Source organism: Rana temporaria, chromosome 10 (assembly GCF_905171775.1).
Source record: "Rana temporaria chromosome 10, aRanTem1.1, whole genome shotgun sequence".
Lineage (NCBI taxonomy): Eukaryota > Metazoa > Chordata > Amphibia > Anura > Ranidae > Rana > Rana temporaria.
The window spans coordinates 150,553,307-150,575,946 of NC_053498.1; the positions used below are offsets into that span (position 1 = coordinate 150,553,307).

Genomic DNA, 22,640 nt, shown 5'->3' on the forward strand with positions numbered 1-22,640 from the left:
AAACCAAATTCATGAGGATATTATATCTATGAGTCCTTACTCCTCTGCCCCTGAGTCCCCTCTGTTATTTCCCGACTCCTCACCTTCAAAAAAAAAATTGCCTGCACCATTACAAACCTCTTCAGGCTTAGTTGTTTTGCCTAAATGTCTTTCATATCCAAGTAGTGCAACTGCCACCATTGTTAGTCCACCAAATTCCTCCAAAGACACGGAAGCTGCACATACCCATCAGCCAGAGGCAATTGTAAAACAATCCTCACCGGCCACTGGGAACCGCAGATCAAAAATATGGGAACATTTTGTTACTGTTGGTGACGGGCGCATGGTGAAATGCAAATTATGTGGCAGGGAAGTGAGCCGTGGGAGAGACATAGCCCATTTAACCAATGCCGGGATGAATTACCATTTCCGTGCACACCATACACCGGTGCTGCTGAGAGAAGAAAGTGGAGTTGCAGCTCCACCTAGTAAAAAGAGAGGAAGCAGCAACACTACTGCTGCCATTAACCCCAAAAGGCTCAACAAGGGGCAGGAAGATGAAGGGACTTCTTGTGTAGTTGACACATGTCGCCCCATTCCTTTACAGCAGCCCACGCTGCAACAATTTCCCAGTTTCCAATCAAGGGGTATGTCTCGTCAACAGTCCCTTAAAATCACCCGTCTGATAGGGGAACTTATAGCAGTTGGGGGAGCACCCTTTAATATAGTTGAAGGACATACATTTAAAAACCTCATGAAGGTGGTTGCACCTCACTATGTTCTCCCCTGCCGTACTACCTTTAGTAGGAAAATTGTACCCTCTTTATATAATTCCTGTGTTGGATTACTGAAAGAGGAGCTGGGCAGAGCAGCTGGCCAGTCTGTCCATTTTACTACAGACTTGTGGAGCGCTCCCAGTGGGCAACATGCCTTTTTGTCATTGACGGCTCACTGGTGGCAGCCCAAGGAGTCACAACCAAACAAACCAAAAGCAGGAATGAGAAGCACAGGTGCTAAGGCAGCAGAACCTCCTGAGCATGGGCAACGCACATTCTTGTTGCATGCTGAAGTCATGGACGACCAGCACACTGCTGTAAATATTTTACGTGCACTTCAGAAAATGGTGGCGCAGTGGCTTGGGGAGGAGTCAGGCACACGGGCAAAGATGGGCTTTATAGTCACTGATGCTGCAGCAAACATGCTCAAGGCAGTGCGAGATGGCAGATTTGTTGGCATTCGTTGCTCTGCACACGCCCTGCATCTCGTTGTGAAGTCTGCTTTGGACGATGAAAGTGAAACATCAAAATTGTCTGCTATCTTAGACAGTTGTAGAAAAATAGCAGCCCATTTTCATCGTAGTGTGAAAGACAGTCACATACTCAGACTTGAGCAGAGTAAGGCTTGCGTTCCACAGCACCGCTTGAAGGTAGATGTAGCCACCCGTTGGAACTCCACTTTGGAGATGCTCGAACGTATCATGGAACAGCAAAAGCCAATACACGCCATGTCAAATGAACATGTTATTGGTGTAGCAAGGCCAATAAGCAGGGAGGAGTGGAAAATAATTAGTCAGGTGGTGGCTGTGCTTAGCCACTTCCGAGATGTAACAGAAAAATTGAGCCTAGAGAATGCAAGTCTGGCTCAAGTAATCCCTCTCTACATCTATCTTATCACTAAGATGGATGGCTTTCTAAACAAAAGCGAGCCCTTGCCTGGCGGCATAGTTCAAGATGTAGCTGCAATTATAAAGAGACTGAGGGGACAATTGAATAGAAGGATGAACGAGCTCATAGAGGCATGCCCTGAGCTAATGCTTGCCTCTATGTGCGATCCACGCATTAAAGGAAAAATGGCAATAATTCAGAGTTCCCTTACCACCTATAGGGATCTATTAATTCAGAGGGTGTTTGACAGTCACCGAAAATTGTTTAGGCCGGCAGAGGGTGAAGAGGAAGAAGATCAGGAGGAGCCTGATAGTGACATTGTGCCACCATCACCTACTGTTATTAGTACAACCACTGCTGAGCATTCCACTAGAAGACCTGACGTTTGGAGTTTGGCATTACATACTTTAGTTGGACCCACAAAAATGCCCACCATGAAAAGAAGCATTGTGTCAGATCATGTTAAATTATACTTGTCTGAACCCCATTTGGCCTCCACTACAGATCCATTAGAGTATTGGGATGAGAAAAGGGGTATTTGGCCTGCTCTTTCTGTGGTGGCACAAGAGCTACTTTCTTGCCCCCCGACCTCTGTGCAAAGTGAGCGTGTATTTTCTATCACAGGAAATATTCTGTGCCCACAGAGGTCCCAGCTGGCCCCACAGCTGATGGAGCAGATGGCATTTCTGAAAGTCAATCTTCCAAAGCTGGGCTACCCAGAACTAAGCTTTACAACAGAATAATTCTAATTATACTACTTCTTAAGTTCTTATGTTTATCAAATCGATAAAGATATTGTTAATAATTTACCTGTTCCAAGTATAGATGGCGATGCCAAAAAATAAATACAACAAAACCAAATATAGTGCATGTCATGATATACTGTATGTACCAAAAGTAATGTTACATGAATACAATATACGATAAAGTATCAATCACAATGTAGATACAGCAAGCATGAGAAGCTGTGATCAGCCACAGTCTATATAATTCAAAGATTTATTTTTTGTTGGGTGGGCAACATTGATTACCTCAACATTTTATTTACTATTTTTTTTTATAATTTCCTGACCCCAGGCCCCCCCCCCAAATAATTCAGAGGTTGTAAACATGAAAAAAGAGTTTATACTGTAAGGGTGATCCTAGCTTGTTAGGCTCTCAATCTCTAACTTTGAGATTTTAGCTTTTGAAATACAAATATTTAATAATGTGGTTGCAAGCCCACTTTAAATAAAATACAAAAATAAAATACGTGCAAGACAAAGGCAAATACCTGCATACTATATCATAATGAGCTAGTATGCATAGCATACTAGCTCATTATGTAATACCACTGATCGGCGAAAACCTCGCTGCGGTGGCCGACACAACGGCTGGCGACATGTAATCCCGCTGTTAAACGTGCAGGTTTAGCGTCTCTGGGCAATCACAGCGCAAAACCCGGAAGTAACTCCGGGCCTACATGCTGCTGCCCGATGATGTGTCGGCCACTGCAGCGGGGGCTTTGATCGCAGGTGAGTATTACATAATCAGCTTCTATGCTATGCACGCAGGTCTGCCAGTCCTGGCATGACCACCTTAAGAAAATGCACGATCGTTCTAAATTATCCCCTAAACCATGAATGGAGGTATTTCAAGCACCTACATACAGGTAAGCATTAATATAGTCTTCCAGGTAGCTAAAAGTACTATATATTTATTCATTTCTGTTGATATATCTATTTTGAATCCTGACATGCACTATGTTTGTTTTTGTTGATTTTATTATTTCCCATCACATCTTACAACTTGCAAACGTTTGAATTGAAGTAGATCTATGCATAAGGGTAATAATAATAATAATAATAATAATAATAATAATAATAATAATTAATAAATAATAATAGTTTTTGTTTACATTTACAAATCCAATATCTACTACCACCGTTTGCAAGAATGTTATCAACCCAAGCTGGGGTTAGTTTGTTTATTTTTCATTCGTTTTTGGAGTAATGTTTTGACTCCTTGGCTCTGAAATTAAGCCACAAAAAAAAAAAGCTACCATTCCATAAAGAAACCTACTCCACAATTCCACGGCTCGCAATACTCCCACAAACACTGGGGCTCTCCTCCTACTGTGCTCTTGCTGCAGTGCAGACTGCTGCCACCTGCCCTCAAAGAAGAAATATTACAGTTCACGTTTGGAAGACATCTCACCACACTATGGATTTAATCCTGGTTAAGTATGTTGCCTGTGGCACCCTTAAACACGTGAGTGGCTTATCAATTTTCCCCTACTCACCTTCCATCATTCCATTAATTATTTCTTCTAATTTATATCCCTCTCTCTTTTTTTGCAGTTGCAATTTACTGACGTCATGTCTCACATGCATGCCTAACATTGGACCTGGATGTGGATGAGGAGGAAGCAAATAGAAAAACACATGAGGTTTTTTCAGCACTTCATAGTAAGTATTAAGACTAAGAGTAAACCCCACTTAGGATGTTATAATGATATACTTGTATGACTTTTTTTTTTAAATAAATCACATTTATTTGTCATTGTGTGTGAGTGAGTATGGGGTTAGTCTGTGTGTTTAAGGGTCAATGTGAGTATGTCTGTGTTTTTCTGTGATTAAGTGTCTGGGTCAGTCTGGCTTTGTTTACAAGGCACTTCATTTATTGGCCAGTGTGTCTGTCAGTTAAAGTGTGTGTCGTCTTTATGGGTCAGTGTGTGTCACTGTGTATATGTATATTTTAAGTGGGTGTGAGTAAGTATATTGGTGTGTGTCATGGAATGCATAATGTGCAAAAATGTTATTTTGATGTATATATGGAATACAGTTGTGTTACTTATTTTAGGTTTTTTGACATCGAAATAATTTCTTCTATGCCATTGTCAGTGTATCACCTCCACACTTCCCAGAGCTACAAATCTAAACTCATGCTTTATCTTGGCCCTGGTATTTTGATTCCATTCTGACCACCAGGGATCTGAATGCTGCTCAGCTCCATGCAAGGTAAGAACAGGGAGACTGGGAACTGTATTATCTTTTGGAATAGTGATTAAAATTCCATTGCAGCGAAAGCAGATATTTTCTCATTAGTTTACCGATCGGCAGGGATGGACTGGCCATTGGGACTACAGGGAGTTTCCCGGTGGACCGATGGCTCAGTGGGCCGGCTTCAGTGACAGCAGACCGCCGCCCCCCTCAGCTCCTCTGTCTCTCCCTACCCACAGCGCTCACCTGGGGGGGAACAAAGAAGCAGAGGGAGGACCAGAGGAGCAAGGGGGGACGACAGAGGAGCATGGGGGAGGGGACGGACAGCTGATTTAACAGCTATGGCCTGGGAGTTTCTCACTTCTGCCTAATCTTGTCCCATAAGGGGGGGGGCACCAAACTGATTCTTTGCCCCGGGTGAAATAATGTCTAGCTTCCCCAGTGGTACTGCCTAATAAAGTAGAACGGCTAGGGGCTAGTGAAGGGGGAGAGGGGGCTTGGGTGGCCGGGGGGGGGGGTTGCGGGAGTTGTCCTGTCAAAGTGGGCCAGTCTGGATGAAGTCCAGGGCCAAATTTTTGTCCCAGTCCATCCCTGCCGATCGGGTACATTCTCTGCCTAACTCAGCTCTGCTGCATACCATTTGAAGATACAAAATTGCAAAATGCCTCCACGTGTCTTTACAAGATGTGATAGTGGGATACATGTTTTTCCCTAATGTCTACTTATATTGTCCTCCGCTACCTCCCTAGCCCCTCGGTCTATAATTTTTCACCCTGGCTATCTTATTCCAGTATCCACACTCCCACTGCTGTTAGTATCCCCCCCCCCCCTGCTTCCTGTGTTGTTTTACTGTCCAGTGTCCACTAACAGTGGGGAAACATTAAAATATAAATGAATAGTTTAAGGTAGACTGTGTGGGCCAGATTCACATAGAAGAGCGGCGGCGTAACGTATCATAGATACGTTACACCGCCGCAATTTTTCATCGCAAGTACTTGCACTTGCGATGCAAACCTACGCCGGCGGCCTCCGGCGCAAGGCGGGACAATTTAAATGGGCGTGTGCCATTTAAATTAGGCGCGCTCCCGCGCCGGACCTACCGCGCATGCTCCGTTTCCGAACTCCCGTCGTGCATTGCGCGCCGTGACGTCATTTTTTCGAACGGCGACGCGCGTAGCGTAATTCCGTATTACTGGACGGCTTACGCAAACGACGTTATTTTTAAAATTTCAACTCGGGAACGACGGCCATACTTTTAGACAGCAATACGCTTGCTGACTAAAGTTAGGGCACCAAAAAAAAAAGACTAACTTTGCGACGTGAAACTGTGGGAATGGAGTTGGGTGTATAGGATTTTACTGTGTTTTTTATTTTTGTTTTTTTATTTTTTGTGGTTGAACTGGATGGACTTGTGTCTTTTTTCAACCTGACTAACTATGTAACTATGTAACTATGTAACGCGAAAAACCGCCGTCGATCGCCGTAACTCCTAATTTGCATACCCGGCGCTGGTTTACGACGCAAACTCCCCCCCAGCGGCGGCCGCGGTATTGCATCTTAAGATCCGACAGTGTAAAACAATTACAGCTGTCGGATCTTATGGCTATCTATAGCATAGATAGAACAACAGATACAACGGCGAATCAGCAGATACGCCGTCGTATCTACTCTGTGAATCTGGCCCTTATGCCGCGTACAGACGGTCGTTTTTTGCGATGAAAAAAAAAACGACGTTTGATGTGATGAAAAAAACGACGTTTTTGAAACTTCATTTTCAAAAACGATGTAGCATACAGACCATCGTTTTTTGCAAAATCTCTAGCAATGCGCGCTGACGTCCATCACGTACGACGGGACTATAAAGGGTAATTTGCATGCGGAAGACGCCCTCTTTTGCTGATATCGTGTTGCTGCGTGTTAGTAAAAGTTTGGTGAGAGACGATTCGTGCTTTTCAGTGGTTGTGCTTAAAATTTCGTTTTCTGTCGTACAGTTTGTGTATTTGTAGTCGGATCTGTGATACAGTGCTTGTATTTAGGACGTATTTGTTTTGCAAGTGCGTTCTTGTGTGCACGTTGCTGTTTTGCAGGTCGTTCTTCAGAGGCCTTTCTGTACTTCAGGGCAGAATTTTTAGTCCGATCTGATTTGACGACCGTTTTCTAGCCATGTTGCGGGTACGTTCTCGTCGCCGAGATCGTGCTGTGCATGTTGTTATGATGTGTGCTGCATCCCGGCTCCGGTCCTTGAGGAGGAGGAGAAGGACTTTGTGGGCCAAGAACTGGTTTCTTTGCAGGGACCAGTTCTCTCATATGCCTCTGCTGCGGGAGATCCAAGAAAATAACCCTGATGATTTCAGGAATTTTCTTCGGATGTCTGACCCCGTATTCCAGCAGCTTTTGGCTTCGGTGTCGCCATATATCACCAGGCAGGACACCAATATGCGGGAAGCCATAACTGCTGAGCAGCGGCTAGTTGCTACGTTGCGATACCTTGCAACAGGGAGAAGTCTGCAGGACTTGAAGTTCTCGACGGGCATCTCCCCCCAGTCTCTGGGCGTCATAATCCCGGAGACGTGTTCTGCCATAATCCAGGTTTTGCAGGAGGACTATATTAAGGTAAGTTCTGTCCTTTAAATGCATAGACTATGTTTCTTCTTTTGTTTTTTAAACAGTCCCTAATTAACCTTTTTTTAATAATATGCTGGTAATGTTACCTTTGTCTCCATGCATGTATATTTTTTTTTTTTTTGGGTCCTACATGCATTTTTTATCTAGCCCACATGTCCATTTTGGGTTATTTTGTTAGTGGCAAACCCACCTAGCTTAGTCCCTATATCCCCCTTGATTTTTTTTCTCCATTGTAGTGCACGACCAACCCCCCCCCCCCCCAATGTTATTTTTGTAACTGTCTATTTGTATTAATTTGATGTTAAACCATCATTTTTTGGAGGTCACAAACTGATCTTGGGGGGGGGGCCCCCATCACACTTTTATGTTAATTTTTCTTACCATGAGAGGGTGTGATTAATCTGCTTAGTGATCCCTTAATATTGTTGTTTTTACAATAATACCTGAACTAATATTTTTTATTTTTAGGATCCAATAATCTTTGCTGATATTCTGTTAGTAATGTACTATCTTAAAAAAAAAATTCTGCTTTATTTACAGTTCCCCACAACACCACAGGAATGGCAGACTGTGGCAGCGGACTTCTCTCAGCGATGGAATTTTCCAAACTGTGGAGGAGCTATTGATGGCAAGCACGTCCGCATCGTGCCACCACCCCATTCTGGATCCCATTATTTCAACTACAAAGGGTTCCACAGTGTCGTACTGATGGCGGTGGTGTCTGCCAATTATGACTTTCTCTATGTTGATGTGGGGAAAAATGGGCGGATGTCAGACGGCGGGGTCTTTGCCGAGACCGAGTTTGCCCAACGGCTTCAGGCGGAGGACCTTGCATTGCCACGTGCGGAGGATAATGAAGAGGGGCTGCCCTTTGTTTTTATTGGTGATGAGGCATTTGCCTTGGGTCCCCACCTCATGAGGCCATTTCCCCAACGTGCCCTCACCCATGAGAGGAGGGTCTTTAATTATAGGCTGGCCAGAGCCCGAAGAGTGGTGGAAAATGCGTTTGGCATTATGGTCAGTCGATTTCGCTTGTTTTTAACCGCCATAAACATGGCAGAATATAAGTGGAACAATATTATTTTATGTTGTTGTATATTACATAACTTTCTACGAAGACATTCTTCAAATTATTTGACATTATTGCCTGATGAGGGAGTTGATGTCCCAGAGGCGGCCCATGAGGCAGGCCATCCAGGCTTGGCCCCCCGAAACGCACGTGCAGTGCGCCAGGCATATGTTGACTATTTTATGGGTAGGGGGGCCATTCCAATGCCTGATCTTTGGTGAATGAACATAATAAATATTTTATGCAAGAAACATTGTATTTTTTGTTCTTATTGTTTTGAATGTTTGTGTATTTTCTTTGTCTCCTAGGTTATCATAGTTGCATGTGTTTTGGATGGACTAAATATCCTTCCTCGTTCTATGTTCCCAGCCTAAATTTCACTTTTTTTTAGGTTTAATGTCATCATTGATCTAAAATAACAAGCCACAAATATATTGATCTGCATAATTTTTATTTTACATATTTTGTGAAACCAAATTTTCAGTCTCACATGTGTTTTTTGGTTGGTCGAACAAGTAAAATCACATATTATTTATTTTTATTTTTTTTTATTTTTTTGATCAGTAAACATAGAAAATCTTTTTTTTTCATTTTTTTGTATTTTTTTGATCAATCAACATATATAAAATCTTTTTTTTCATTTTTTTGTATTTTTTTGATCAATCAACATATATAAAATCTTTTTTTTAATTTTTTTGTATTTTTTTGATCAATCAACATATATAAAATCTTTTTTTTCATTTTTTATTTTTTTTTTGATCAATCAACATATATAAAATCTTTTTTTTCATTTTTTTGTATTTTTTTGATCAATCAACATATATAAAATCTTTTTTTTTTTTTTTTGTATTTTTTTGATCAATCAACATATATAAAATCTTTTTTTTCATTTTTTTGTATTTTTTTGATCAATCAACATATATAAAATCTTTTTTTTAATTTTTTTGTATTTTTTTGATCAATCAACATATATAAAATCTTTTTTTTAATTTTTTTGTATTTTTTTGATCAATCAACATATATAAAATCTTTTTTTTTATTTTTTTGTATTTTTTTGTAATTCAAGAATGAGATGAAATAATTTTTTTTTTTTTTTTTTTGGTTTTTTTCACACCCTACCCAAAACATCCAGTAAATTTTTCAACTGGACCTCAACACTTTTAGCATTTTTGATTATTTTCCGGGCTGCTATCTGTAGTTCTTCATTTTTTTCCCGGCAGGACCAAATTTCGGCAATGAGGAGCTGGGCAGTGTCCCTGTCAATTGAGGAGCCAGCACGAGTTGCTCCTGAAATGTGCAAGCAAACCATGTATTACAAATATGTTTCTCCTACATCTACATTACCTGGGTATCTTTTGAATATGATACTTTACCAGATGTGGTGGCAGGTTCACATTCATCAAGATCCCTCGGGGGTGTGGCTTGTGAACTTGCGTCCTGCCTTGATGCTTCCTTTCGCCCTACGAGATTGAAGAAAGGGAAAACACAATGGAAAAATTTTAGATGAAACTTTAGCTCACAATTTTCAAACAAATAAATCCCTATGTGTATAAATCCTCTGCTGAGTACACTGTCCTTTTTGTGCATATTTTATATCGAAATTATTAAGATCTAATTAGGTAAACATGTACATAAATGTTTACAAATTGATGTCACATTAAACCCAATAAATTTATTGTAACTGGAATATTTGGGAACACAGGAAATGGTCGTATGAGTCGTCGTTCGTTATAACATAAATCAGACAAATACGTTTTTATTTGTGGCTGATACAGTGATTGCACTACAATTTGTCCATGTGAAATAGGCATGTTGCAAATTATCGGGAATCTCGTCGTTTTATATTAGTTAAATTAACGAATGAACGACAACACATACGACAATTTTTAGTGCCCACACAAATACATTTCAACCTGAATGGAAAAGCACATGGCACAAAGAACAAACACCTAAAATTAGGGAACATAAAATTCACTTACTTTTTGCTCGAATCAATCTTTTTATTGCCCGAAGTTGCTCTGGCTCTCTTTTTTTCAGGTCTGACCACCTCTTTCTTATTTGTTCTCTTGACCTGCGTTCACCAAATTTCAGCCGGAGCCTTCTGATTACTTTATCAGTAATGTCCGCCTTAACCTTATTGGGGTGCAGGTAAGGCCCGTGCTTCCCATCATAATCTTCATTAGTGAAGATGGTGACCATCTCTACCATCTCCTGGAATGCCATGTTTTTGGCCTTGTACCTCCGCCTGGATCTTCCTGTTGCCTGGGCCTGGCCTACCTCATGTCTTGAGCCTGACATTTTTTGCTGCTTGTCTTCCAACACCATAAATCACACCCACAAAAAAAGAACGAGAAAGGGGCGTGTAAAGGACGAGACGGAACGTCAGGGGCGGGGTATCGTGCGTTGCGTCACACGTGCGCAGTGTTTAAAGGGATCCGACGTCATTGAAAGCGACGTATACAGTCTGAAGAAAAAGGCGGAAGTAAACGATCGTGAAATACGACGGTACGTAACTCTATTTTTGACATTTCTATTACTGAAGAGTGGATCAGTTTGTGGGCTAGATGATATGGTGTAAAACAGGGAAATGCAATTCTCGGACCTCCAGCTGGTGCGGAACTACAAGTCCCATGATGCATAGTGAAACTCTGACAGCCACAAGCATGACACCCAGAGACAGAGGCATGATGGGACTTGTAGTTTTGCAACAGCTGTAGGTCCACTAATTGCAGATCCCTGGGGTAAAAGCTTGTTGTAGTAGTAGTGGCTTTACTGACACTTTGTTTTTTATTTAATTTTTACATACAGAAATTATGGACCCCTTCAAGGAGCCAGAATTTTTCACGGAGTTTATACAACGCTGGAAAGAACTTCCTGTGCTCTGGCAAACAAAAAGCAAAATCAACAAAAACAAAGATGCCAGGAAGCAAGCACTGGAGACCCTGCTTGCATTTGTTAGCCCAAGGCTCCCACACGCAACTACTGACACGGTCAAAAACAAAATTAATTCGATTAGGGGCACCTACAGGACCCAACGGTCACAAGTCCTGGCCTCTATGAGATCTGGAGCTGCAGCTGACAGCATCTACAAACCCAACCTGTGGTACTATGGTCAGATGCAGTTCATTGATGACCAGCTCGAAACACGGGCATCCGTGTCTACCCTTCCCCCAAGGAATCAGTCCAGTCTTCCCGGCAGCCAAGAGCAGGCTACATCTGATGAAGATCTAGACTTCATGGAGGACACAGATTGTGACCCATCGAGCCAGGTATTGCATTTTAATACTAATTAATGAAATGCAAAGTATAATAATGATTAGAAATGTAGGTTAGAAGTGGTGTAAAATTTAGCTGAGTTGTCAAAACATTGGTAAAATAGCAATAGCCAATACGGCCAAAACAGAATGGGGACAAGATACATAAATGCAGAGGTCATAATGATTGTGGGTAATTTTATGTTACGCCATTAGGGGGGTAAACGCTAGACACCTGGAAGGGGTCACAGATATCTAACAAACTTTGTGTTCATTAACATTTTTTCTACTTTTTTTTAACTAAACAGACATTCCTAGCTTTGAGAAACGCACCCTACTTAGCAGGTTCAGTCAGCATCAACCCCCCCCCCCCACACAACTCCAGGGGGCAAATATCTGAAGCTGGGTAAGGGGCAACATAATTAGGGATGGCGGGCCTCATTTAAATCTATTTCCGCATTCACTTCGCATATGTCATGATTTGTAAAATGTGTGTGATTAATGAAGCCAAAAAATTAAATAATATCCTTTTTTTTGTAGACACACACAGAGCAAAGCCAGGAGGAGGCAGGCCCCACAGGGAGCCAGGGTGAGGCAGAGGCCACTCGGAGCCAGGAGGTGGCAGGCCCAACAAGGAGACAGGGTGAGGCAGAGGCCACTCGGAGCCAGGAGGTGGCAGGCCCAACAAGGAGACAGGGTGAGGCAGAGGCCACTCGGAGCCAGGAGGTGGCAGGCCCCAGTGGGATACAGGAGTCACGCAGGCGGGATTGCATCTCCCAGATCCCTCCTTTTCGCGCTCCAGGAAAAAGAACAAGGAGACTGATGCAAATGGAGGAGGAGACCCAGGCCATTCTCCGTCAAGCAGCTGCGGCCATCAGAGAACAACCATCTGAGGAAGAGGGATTCGCAGCGCTCATCGCAGCCAAGCTACAAAATCTAGAGCGGGCCCAGCGTGTGCGCTGCGAATATATCATATTCAAGGCCATAAGCATGGCCTCACTGGGCAACCTACATGAGAATATAGATCTTGGGCTGATTCCCACTCCTGTGCTTTCTGCTCTTCCTGCTCATTCTCCTGCTCCTGATCCTTCTCCTGCTCCTTCTCCTACTCCTGCTCCTTCTCCTACTCCTTCTCCTGCTCCTGATCCTTCTCCTCCTCTTCCTGAGCCTGCTCTGGTTCCTGCCACAAACTTGGCTCATGAAACCCAGCCCCCGAGGAGGCAGACTGCAGGGAAGGCTGCAGGGAAGGCTGCAGGGAAGGCTGCAGGGAAGGCTGCAGGGAAGGCTGCAGGGAAGCCTGCAGGGAAGCCTGCAGGGAAGCCTCAACCAAAGAGGAAGAAGTGAGGAGATGGTGCCCCTAATCCCAAAACATTGGCATTGCCAGCCTGGATTATTTGCTTGCTGGACCCTTGCCTTGCAAAATCCAAGCAGGGTCTTCTTTACTTTATTCCGGGCTTTTTTTTTTTTTTGTTTATATGTTTTGGTTTGACAGATGTGTTTAAGTTTATTTTATTTATTTTATACATGAATAAATGTATTTGTTTGTTTCTGAAAAAAGTTCACATGTGTTTTTTTGAAACATATATAGAGATCATTAGTGAGGAGGCAAACACATTTCACCAAAAAAATAAAAAAAAAAAAATTAACAAGGGACAACAACCTCCTTGTGGGTAATTTGCATAATAAGATATTATGTTGTTGTGGTGACTTCACACACTCCAAAATAACAAACATTAAACATGGTATTCATTTGCTCAAATACATTAAACAACCCAAAATAAAAAAGGGACATGGAGATGTGCATAAACCAAAAAAAAAAAAAAATTAACAAAAATAATTCAAAAACAAAAAAGGTTGTCAGAACTATGTAACAAGATGAGCCACAACAAACTAGGGTTTTAGTGTAGCATTTAAATGCATTGTGTCAAATGCTGCGCAGTCTTTTCTTCATTACTATTAAAACGAACGAATGTGCTGAAGCCATTCTGGACAGTAGATTTACCACAACAAGCGCTCCCGTCTCAGAAATTGCTTCTGAGCAGGCGCGGGTTTAAAACGTCGTTTTCAACGTCGTTTTGCCCACACACTATCATTTTAATTGACACAGAAAACGACGTTTTGAAAAACGACACAAAAAATTCGAGCATGTTCGAATTTTTTTTTGGTCGTTTTTCTCAAGACATAAATCGACGTTTTCCCCACACACGGTCATTTGAAATGACGTTTTTCAAAACGTCGTTTTTTTTCATCGCAAAAAACGACCGTCTGTACGCGGCATTAGAGTTTGAAGTTCGGAATAAAATACTATTGTGTGTGGGAAATGAATACATAATAATTTAGCAGATAATGTGATGATGTATATAAATAAATAATAATAATAATAATAATATTAGACCAAAAATAGTTTTATATTCACAAAAAAAAAAATATTTTCATAGAAATTACAAACACACATGCTGGGTAGGTGTAACTTGGCAGCATAAGAAAACGTTTCTACCAAAATCAAGGAACAGTAAAAAGATCGATTCTGCATAATAATTTGCGATGAGATGGGCAGAGGAAGGTCTAGCCTTCATTTTTCAAAACGTCTTTGTTGGTTATATGTTCATCGTAGCTCCCAGGCATTGGAGCAATGTGTCTGGAAATATCTTCAAGTAAACAAAATATACTCTGTCCAATGCCTAATTGTGTTGTTGGCTTGCCCGGGCCAAAATTATTTCAAAACTCTCAGTTTGCTGCCTGCTCAACTGATGGGTAAGCCGGGTAAGCCTTTTGACCTTTCGTTGTAGTTTTCGGTTGTCACACCTTAATTCTATAAGCTCCCTCAGAATGATCTCCTGCACAGTTGGGAAAGGCGGTACAGCAGTAGGTGGCATCAGGGCATGGGGTGGCTGAATGAATGAACCTTGTCCTCTGTGCTCCTCCTCTGGGCCGGGGGAGAAATCAGGAGTCTGGGGAATGATAGGGGTAATCTCTGGCTGAATCTCCAGCCTCTCCAAAAGAAGAACAGGAGAGTGCGGGCTGCACTGTACTCTCCTCTCAGGGTGGTATTGCTGATCTGAAATAGATAAGATAGGCAAAGTTTGATGAATGATGAAAGCGTTCATAGTAATGAATTTATTCAGATTAGACTTTTATGTAGTAGTAATATTGAATAATGGAGCAAATGAAAGATTGAGTTGGGGAGGGGGGATAAGTTGTATTAATGATTGAGAGAAAACAAAAAATCAATTTAAACTTATTTAGGTAAATCTACACATTGCATTTATATCCTAAAGTAAAAAAAATTTAAAAGGTTATTTAATAAAATAACCTTTATAGAAGTAAATAAATACAATATAAAAATTGCAGAAACAGAAAATGCCTTAAACAGAAAATCTTTTTTCTTTATTAGATAACATATTTATCAGCATATGACACGCACATTTAACTCCTGAAAAGCTTTCTGTTAAAGACGGAAGAAAGAGTGAAGATAATGTTGAAGATAAAGTTCTTAAAGGGTCCCAGTAGGTTGCAGGTAAAAAGGGCATATGTCTTCTAAATTTATTATCGTAGTATTTTTGATATCCTACTGCAAAAACCTTTGTAGCGCTTTTATACCCACTAAAAGATAAAAAAATACCTGTAAAGCAAAGGCATAATGAGCTAGTATGCACAGCATACTAGCTCATTATGAGCTAATAACCTTGTAAGTAATTTAGTGTGCCGTGCTAGGTTTGCAGGGCGAATATCTTCTAAACCATACAGGTTGTAGAGATATTATGTATAGATATTATAGGCTTAACGGTAGTTTAAAAAAAAGCGCAAAAGAGCTGTTGAACACCTTTCAATAAGGGCTACTAAATTCAAAATCATTAAAAGAACCAAAGGCAGAAAAAAAATTTCAACACGGTGGAGTTCAGCAAAAAATCTTTGTGATAGGAATGAATCTCTGACATCACAGCCACTCTCATTTATTTCCACAGTTTGCGCAGTCCTCCTTGATATATCAATCCCCCTTCAAATCACAGTGTCCCTTTCACAGTCACGTTCTAAAGGTATGAGGTGTCATTTTTGTACGAATTTTTAAATTGAACTTTTAGGTGTATTACATGAAAATGCCTATGTGTAAATAGGGTACATGATGATAATGGAGTTAGTGCTGTGTCCTGTTTCTTCCCAGATCATGCACTTACCCTGAGGAGGAGCAATGGTCCTGCCAGAAGCCGATGCTGGAGGGTCTTGAATGCAGCTTTCTGTTAAAGACGGAAGAAAGAGTGAAGAGTCAAGGTAATGTTCATGAAAAAGTCAACAGCTGTATTTACAATTTTTGCCTGAGATATGTCGTATAACTACAATATTTTCTACTATGAAATCAAATATTCAACCAAAAATGGACTGAGGAAATGTAAAATATAATCAGAAGTTGCTGATGTGTTAAAACAGATGTTACATTTCTGGCAATTTTTAAGATTAACAAAATATATGTAAAATATGCTATCAAGTATCTACATATCATTTACTACAACCCCCATATACATAGTACCAGGGCTAAATTAGCTACTAGCCAGGCCTCAAGGGTTACTAGCCAACAGTTAGTTGCCACACCCAACCCTTAGCTTGCCCCACCCCTAATTCAACCCCTAAACACGCCCTCATAAATTATCTCATTAAATGACACAAAATTGTTTTATGCAGAATAAAATATTAAAAAAAAATATTAACACCAACTTTATCCAAAACCACCAATGAAGCCTGCCTGTGCCCACCTATGTAGCCTGTGCCCACCAATGCACCCTGTGCCCACCATGCAGCCTACATGTGCTGCAGGTAAAGAGCGATAAACGCTTTCATTTCAATTGATGTTTTCCCGCTACTAAACAGCCCTGCCCCATGGCCAGGAAACTTTAATTTACAGATCGCCCGTCCTGGGATTGGACAGGATAAAAGTCCCGGAGGAGGGGATGTATGTGGCAGCAAGCGGCGGGGAACACGGCAATGTCAAATCAAAGCTGTTATCGATGTGTTCTCCTCTCTCTTCCCCCCCTGTGATCGATGAGAGAAGGACTCCCTTTCAAACTATGCTGTTGGCGGAGCTCTCACCCCTTTCTCGGCATCCCTCAAAATCTAGTCACAAAATGAAAGCAGGCAAGTTTGAATTTGGAAGGGTGCATACATACTACTACTATACCCACCTTTTGATTTAAAAATCACATTTCTTACATCAGCTTCCTCAGAAGCTGATGTAACCTTCAGAACCTTCAGAACCTGATCAGAACCTTCACATGACAGTTTCCCCTTCACAATTATGTTCTGATCTGAACCCCCTTCACAGTGGTAAATTTCACCCACCTTCACAGCACATGTGAACAGCTGTGTTCTCTGTCCCACCCTGCAACTTGACCCACCTTCACCTAACAGCCCCACGCAGCTCTGCCCCCGTCACAATTCAGCATCCACAGCTCTGACCTTGCTACCTTGCTTGGGCACACAGAACCGTAGACACAATAAATACTATAGTGGGTGGAGCAGAAGTTGCTGAAGTTATCCAGCATAATGTTGTTTGTTAGGGCCGCATAGCAACCAACCAATCACCTGCTGGTTAATTTTAAAAAGTTCTCTTCAGCTGCTCTATTGCTGCCCACTATTTTGCATTGCTATTTTTTCGGCTCACTGTGCATAACGAGCCTTCTGCTCTCGACTGTGATAGTGAAAGCTGAGTAGCCAGGGAGACAGAAACGGCACCTAATTGTCTCAACTGTGACGGTCTGCATGGCACAGTGACTTGGTCCAAGTAGTAAATAGCAGTTCATTAGATATCCTTTGTGTTGGGTACTCACCACCAGAATGTTGTTGATAGGATGTACTTGGAGTTGGAGCTGATCCTTCCAAGGATGATGTTTCTTGATCTGGAAAACATGAATGTAAAAAAATAAAAATAAAAGTCATACATGTGTAGTCATCATAAACAATAAGATAGCTTTACAAATATATTATAACTGCAATATATATAAATTATAATGATATATTTAATTTTCCTCACCACCAGCTCTATGATTTTGACCCCTGCTGCTGAATCCAGGGACATCCTCTGCCAGAAGGACATCTCTTAGCTCCGCCTCCCACTCTCGCAACTTGATAGGCTTTCCTCGGTTTTGTCCTAGTCGAAGCCTCTGCATCTTCTTTGTAACCGTTGCCCGACAATCATAGAACCTGCAAATGTACATAAACATTACAATTACATTAATAAAAAAACAAATACTTAGATTAATGTTTTTTGAAAACCACATTTCTTTTCACATTGTGATGGTTATATGTATACTGTTCAGCATGTGGCTGTGACAAATAAATTTTTTGGTTATGTTGAACTGTTACTTTTTTGTTATTGACTACAAAACTGTGTATTTTTTACACAAGAGTGAAAGAATATTTTAATATTAATTACCTGTGTCTGACGCCATTGGTGGGCCTGTGAAACTTGGAGACCGCATTCACGGAGTCCCGGACTCGTTCCCAGGCTGCTGACTTCTCAGATGCTGGCACGGATTGGCAGAAGAGTGTCACTTTTTCTTTTGATACTGCAGCAACCAATGCAGCATTCTCCTCTTTGGTATATATGGGTCCCCTTGATTTCTGTCTCTTGGTTCGCTTGTTCTGCTGCACATCTGAGTCCGCACTATCTGACATAGGAGGGGCCACATGTCTCCTTTCTTTGCCATGCTCCCGCTCCACTACACCTCCACATTCCCTTCCATGCCTCGGCTTCACTCCACACCAATCCTCCCCTCCCCGCCTCCTCTCCCCTCCATGCCTTTCCTCCACTACCCTCCTCTCCTCCCTTTCACGCCTCTTCTCTCCTCCACGCCTTTCCTCCACTACCCTCCTCTCCTCCCTTTCACGCCTCCTCTCTCCTCCACGCCTTTCCTCCACTACGCTCCTCTCCTCCACTCCACTACTCTCCTCCACGCCACTCCTCTCTTCCCCTCCATGCCTCCTCTTCTCTCCATGCCTCCTCTTCTCTCCATGCCTCCTCTTCCCTCCATGCCTACTCTCCCCTCCATGCCTCTCCTCGACTCTACTCCTCTCCTCTCCTCCACACCTGTCCTCCACTCCACTCCTCTCTTCCCCTCCACGCCTCCTCTTCCCTCCATGCCTCTTCTCCCCTCCATGCCTCTCCTCCACCACACTCATCTCATCTGCTCCACACCTCTCCTCCACTTCACTCTCAGTCACACCAACAAGTCTCACATCAACACACTGACTAACACCAACATTCTCACTCTCAGTCTCAACACTCACATGTCCATTCTCACTCCTATACATGATTTTAATTGCCCAAAAGATAGCAAACCAGTGAAACCACCACACAAAAACAAGTCGAAATTCGACAAGCCCACCTCTGCCCTGCTCTCTGTTCCTCCCTCGCCAAACCACGCACTCATACACCGTCTCAAAATGGAGTCCAGGGGCGGAGGCTATAAGCCGCGCATCGAAAACGAAAGTAAAGTATGACATTTTCGAATGGTTAAGATTTGCTGCGATGTACTTACGAAAGTACGAATGATTTACAACACACATTAGCAGCGTTAGCGGAGCAATTCTGACACATTGCGTAAAATAACGAATTAAGGCCCGATTACAAATTTACTAAAACAATCTTACGAAAGTAATAATCAGTCAGTATCAGTAAGACCGTCAAGTAGTCTATCGCAGCCAAGTTAGATTTACAAAATTACAATGAGTAGTGTGTTGAATCAACGTAAAATGTATTTTAACTGAATTACGAATGCACTAAGATCTACTAAAGCACGTTTTTACAATCGAATGAAACAAGACACGAAAATACGAATGATGATAAAACAACGAAGATCTATTTCCTACGAAAATACGAATGCGGCACGATGGTAAATATAATGTAAATACGAATCTAAAAAAACGAAAAATATACCAACGTAAAAACGAATAAACAAATAAATTCATTCAAAAAATACGAACGAAGCAGAATACAAAACATAACGAAAATACGAATCTCGATTCAACGAAAAATAAACTAACAAAAAAAAACGGAAACGGAAAAAAGAGTGTTACGAAAATACTAAAGAGTACGAATACGATAACTAACGTCTTACGAAATTACGACTCGTTACGAATCACGATAAACGAACAGAAACGAAACAGAAATAAACGAAAATTTTTGCTGTGCACATGTCTAATATACGGTATATAGAGAGTGTATAGAATATATACGGTATATAGAGAGTGTATAGAGTATATACGGTATATAGAGAGTGTATAGAGTATATACGGTATATAGAGAGTGTATAGAATATATACGGTATATAGAGAGTGTATAGAGTATATACGGTATATAGAGAGTGTATAGAGTATATAGAGAGTGTATAGAGTATATACGGTATATAGAGAGTGTATAGAGTATATACGGTATATAGAGAGAGTATAGAGTATATACGGTATATAGAGAGAGTATAGAGTATATACGGTATATAGAGAGTGTATAGAGTATATACGGTATATAGAGAGTGTATAGAGTATATACGGTATATAGAGAGTGTATAGAGTGTATACGGTATAGAGAGAGTGTATAGAGTATATACGGTATATAGAGAGTGTATAGAGTATATACGGTATATAGAGAGTGTATAGAGTATATAGAGAGTGTATAGAGTATATACGGTATATAGAGAGTGTATAGAGTATATACGGTATATAGAGAGTGTATAGAGTATATACGGTATATAGAGAGTGTATAGAGTATATACGGTATATAGAGAGTGTATAGAGTATATACGGTATATAGAGAGTGTATAGAGTATATACGGTATATAGAGAGTGTATAGAGTATATACGGTATATAGAGAGTGTATAGAGTATATACGGTATATAGAGAGTGTATAGAGTATATACGGTATATAGAGAGTGTATAGAGTATATACGGTATATAGAGAGTGTATAGAGTATATACGGCATATAGAGACTGTATAGAGTATATATGGTATATAGAGAGTGTATAGAGTATATACAGTATATAGAGAGAGTATAGAGTATATACGGTATATAGAGAGTGTATAGGGTATATACGGTATATAGAGAGTGTATAGAGTATATACGGTATATAGAGAGTGTATAGAGTATATATGGTATATAGAGAGTGTATAGAGTATATATGGTATATAGAGAGTGTATAGAGTATATATGGTATATAGAGAGTGTATAGAGTATATATGGTATATAGAGAGTGTATAGAGTATATACGGTATATAGAGAGAGTATAGAGTATATACGGTATATAGAGAGAGTATAGAGTATATACGGTATATAGAGAGTGTATAGAGTATATACGGTATATAGAGAGTGTATAGAGTATATACGGTATATAGAGAGTGTATAGAGTATATAGAGAGTGTATAGAGTATATACGGTATATAGAGAGTGTATAGAGTATATACGGTATATAGAGAGTGTATAGAGTATATACGGTATATAGAGAGTGTATAGAGTATATACGGCATATAGAGACTGTATAGAGTATATATGGTATATAGAGAGTGTATAGAGTATATACGTTATATAGAGAGTGTATAGAGTATATAGAGAGTGTATAGAGTTAATACGGTATATAGAGAGTGTATAAAGTATATACGGTATATAGAGAGTGTATAGAGTATATACGGTATATAGAGAGTGTATATAGAGTATATATGGTATATAGAGAGTGTATAGAGTATATACGGTATATAGAGAGTGTATAGAGTATATACGGTATATAGAGAGAGTATAGAGTATATACGGTATATAGAGAGTGTATAGAGTATATACGGTATATAGAGAGTGTATAGAGTATATACGGTATATAGAGAGTGTATAGAGTATATACGGTATATAGAGAGTGTATAGAGTATATATGGTATATAGAGAGTGTATAGAGTATATACGGTATATAGAGAGTGTATAGAGTATATACGGCATATAGAGACTGTATAGAGTATATATGGTATATAGAGAGTGTATAGAGTATATACGTTATATAGAGAGTGTATAGAGTATATAGAGAGTGTATAGAGTTAATACGGTATATAGAGAGTGTATAAAGTATATACGGTATATAGAGAGTGTATAGAGTATATACAGTATATAGAGAGTGTATATAGAGTATATATGGTATATAGAGAGTGTATAGAGTATATACGGTATATAGAGAGTGTATAGAGTATATACAGTATATAGAGAGTGTATAGAGTATATACGGTATATAGAGAGTGTATAGAGTATATATGGTATATAGAGAGTGTATAGAGTATATATGGTATATAGAGAGTGTATAGAGTATATACAGTATATAGAGAGAGTATAGAGTATATACGGTATATAGAGAGTGTATAGGGTATATACGGTATATAGAGAGTGTATAGAGTATATACGATATAGAGAGAGTGTATAGAGTATATATGGTATATAGAGAGTGTATAGAGTATATATGGTATATAGAGAGTGTATAGAGTATATATGGTATATAGAGAGTGTATAGAGTATATACGGTATATAGAGAGTGTATAGAGTATATACAGTACCCCAAATTTCTGGAAAAATAAGGATCTTTTTGGCACAATGCATTGAAACCAATAAAGAGAGAGAACGCGAGGTGGTGTTTTTGGTGTTTTTGGTGTTTTTGGTGTTTTGGGTTTTTAAGGTTTCTAAGAGTAAAATGAGTTTTAAAGGCTTACGATTGCTACAGAATCTCCTTTCAACTATCCGGGATTCTGTTCTTGTTCCAAAAAATAAATAAAAAAACAGCTCCTCATTAGTCTTCTTATTTCAACTTTTTCTTTTAGAAAAGAAAAGCAAAAAGGAAATATTCAAAGACACAGTACACATTAATGATCAAATACACACAAAAGGGAAAAAAAGAAAAAAAACACAAATACAATGAATGTTAAGTGAAATTATCTTTCTTGTTGTCTTGGCTTCTTTTCTTCTCTCTTTTTGTTTTTTTTTGTTGCATTGCTGTTTGTATGTAGTTCTTCCAGCAAAAGCCATCATCATCTGAGCTCCAGCCTGGGTGGGCAAGAAA

At 40.3% G+C, this 22,640-nt stretch overlaps 1 protein-coding gene and 1 long non-coding RNA gene across 2 annotated transcripts; one reads left to right on the forward strand and one right to left on the reverse strand.

Moving 5' to 3' along the window:
* Positions 1 to 13,961: 13,961 nt before the first annotated feature.
* LOC120915766 lies at positions 13,962 to 18,383 on the reverse strand. The gene is made up of 5 exons (XM_040326548.1): positions 17,997 to 18,383; positions 17,595 to 17,764; positions 17,392 to 17,460; positions 15,748 to 15,807; positions 13,962 to 14,630 (listed from the first exon to the last, which is right to left on the reverse strand). Exons 1-5 carry the CDS (start codon positions 18,236 to 18,238, stop codon positions 14,254 to 14,256), a joined length of 918 nt encoding a protein of 305 aa, XP_040182482.1. The 5' UTR covers positions 18,239 to 18,383; the 3' UTR covers positions 13,962 to 14,253.
* On the forward strand, positions 14,891 to 17,819 carry LOC120915767. Its single transcript, XR_005743910.1, has 4 exons — positions 14,891 to 15,089; positions 15,538 to 15,609; positions 15,735 to 15,841; positions 17,601 to 17,819. It is a non-coding gene; the product is annotated as an uncharacterized LOC120915767 (long non-coding RNA).
* Positions 18,384 to 22,640: the final 4,257 nt, after the last annotated feature.